General features: G+C 50.4%; 1 protein-coding gene across 1 annotated transcript; it reads right to left on the bottom strand.

The window, feature by feature from the left end:
• Window positions 1-821: 821 nt before the first annotated feature.
• On the bottom strand, window positions 822-1,766 carry LOC128836647 (paraneoplastic antigen Ma1 homolog). Its single transcript, XM_054027153.1, has one exon. It carries the CDS (start codon window positions 1,764-1,766, stop codon window positions 822-824), a length of 945 nt encoding a protein of 314 aa, XP_053883128.1.
• Between the last annotated feature and the right edge of the window lie 416 nt (window positions 1,767-2,182).

Here is a 2,182-nt window from a genome sequence, read left to right as displayed (position 1 = left end):
TGGTGATCAGGTCCTCCAGCCTAGGGTGCATTTCTAACTTTCCCTCCCTGAGATGCTTTCCACTCCTGTGGAAACCTCAGACATGGTAAGGGCCGTGAGAACAGCTGTACCCCAGAGCCAAGCTCTTTTGAACCCTCTCAAGCCCCATATAACTTTGAGCCTCACCACTCAACACCAGAGAGCACAAGAACAAGAAGAGGCAGAGACAAGGTATATACTCCCCTGTGCCTTGAATCCCACTTCCCCTTGTTGTGTTGGGCCCTCCACTGCATTGTGCCACTTCGAATTTTTGTTTTGTAATTGTTCTAATTAAAGATTTATTTCTGTTTGCTGTATAATACATTTGTAACCCCTGTTTGTGTTTTTTTCTGGGGAGCCTTGGAATTTCAGGGTCTTGGGTTGCTCCTTCCCCAAGCCCTGTTGGTGTTTCCCTGAAGCTTCCTAACGGTCTGCTGCAATCTTTGAGATACCCTTGCATGATCTGTCTTGTTTTGGCAGTCCAAGGCATAGTGACCATCTCTTCCACAGTTATAACAGAAACCTTCTCACTGGCTATCACCCCTCCTGCTACTCTCCCCTCTTGAGGATGGCACAGTATGGCCCTGAGCCTTCATCATGGCCACTTCTCGGGTCAAATCTCTCAGTGCTGCTGCCACTGACGGGGCATCTTCCATCTCTCCAAGCACTGTAGTGATGCGACTCCCTGCCATCTTCGGCTGCACCACTGAATCCACTTGCAACAATTGCTCCTCCTCTTCACGTATCTCTCGAATGAGCTTGTGGAATGGGGGTGGGTTTTGGGCCCGCTCCCTCAGCTGCAGTCACCACAACATCAACCCATCTTGTTGGATGCCCCGAAGGATTTGGTCCAACCTAGCGGAATCAATGCTCTTGGTGGGGATGCCCTCCTTCCGCACTACCTGCTGTAGCAAATCCTCTAGTCTCCTGATGAAATCCGACAATCGTTTGTGGGGCTCCTGATAGGTATGGCGGAACTGATAATACAGGTCTTCACTGCTATCAGTAGTACCGTAGACACTCTCAAGAGCGGTTAAATAGTCTTGCACTGTGGCAGCTGGTTGTGAGTCTTTCAGGGCTTGGATAATTTGCATGGCAGGTCCCCTCAGACTCTCAAGCACACGTTTCCACTTCTCAGCATCAGAGCATTCCCACTCTTGGACAAGTGGCACCGTAAAATCCCTCCAGGTCTCGTAATCCTCCTCCCCTGGGGGTACAGGTGACACCCCCGAGAATGAATGTAACCGCTTGTATGGAGCACTTTCATATACCGGCCTCAATGCATCTTTGAGAGTGTTTCCCAGCTCTTTGGCCCATCCCACCAGGCTGGGTGCTGCAGGTGTTGGAGCCCCTCCTAATGCCAAAATTAATTCTTCTCTTGTCCGCTTCTCATCCACCATCAGAGCTTGCAATTTCTGCACTAAAAAATCCACCTCAAGTGACACAGGCACACTAGGAGGGGACTGCTCTGCCCCCAGAATTGTCCAAGGAATACCTTCTACTTGCACCTCTTTGGACACTTTATCAAGGTCTGTTTCCTTGGAGTGTGTACATAATGCTACCATGCCCTTCACTTTGCGGTTGTAAATATGGGTGCGGACCTTTACTCTCCCCAGTATTTCAGCTGCATCTAAGCGCTCCTCAATTTCATTTGGTTCCATCTCTTCTGGGAACCCCGCCACCAGCACTGCTTTGGTTACTGGGATTCGTGCCCCTCGGCACAGGTCTTCTAATAATCCTCTCTCCATTTTTTTTTTTAAACTGAGATGAAAGTCACTCAGGAGATTCTTTGCTCTGTGAAGAAGAGCCCAGGGTGCACAACGTAGGGGTGTGTGTGTGTACTGCAAAGTCCCCGTACGGGCCACCAAGTGTAACTTTAGCGCCCTCGTGGCCAAGATGGAGTCTGCTCTGCAGGCAGCTCTGGCCAAGAGATGGCGCGCGCAGGAATGCAGCAGGAGAAATCCCTTCCACAGGGGCACCTGTTTCAAACCCCCCAGAGTGAACACCCCCCCCCCACAGGAAAAGTACAGTGGATATAACAAGGGAAATATTTATTTACAGAGGGATGAGAGGAGAAAAACAACAAGGGGAAATATAGGGGGAGCAGTAAGACAGGGCTGCATCCAAGCCAAGGCCCCACAGGCCCAGTGGTAGCACAGTCTGG

The sequence above is a fragment of the Malaclemys terrapin genome, chromosome 1 (genome assembly GCF_027887155.1).
Source record: "Malaclemys terrapin pileata isolate rMalTer1 chromosome 1, rMalTer1.hap1, whole genome shotgun sequence".
NCBI lineage: Eukaryota > Metazoa > Chordata > Testudines > Emydidae > Malaclemys > Malaclemys terrapin.
Note: the sequence above shows the minus strand (reverse complement) of the source record. Positions and strands in the feature narration are given on the sequence as shown.

Excerpts from the sequence above, each read along its gene's own strand:
- LOC128836647 (XM_054027153.1), bottom strand. The coding sequence starts at position 1,766 with ATGGAGAGAGGATTATTAGAAGACCTGTGCCGAGGGGCACGAATCCCA.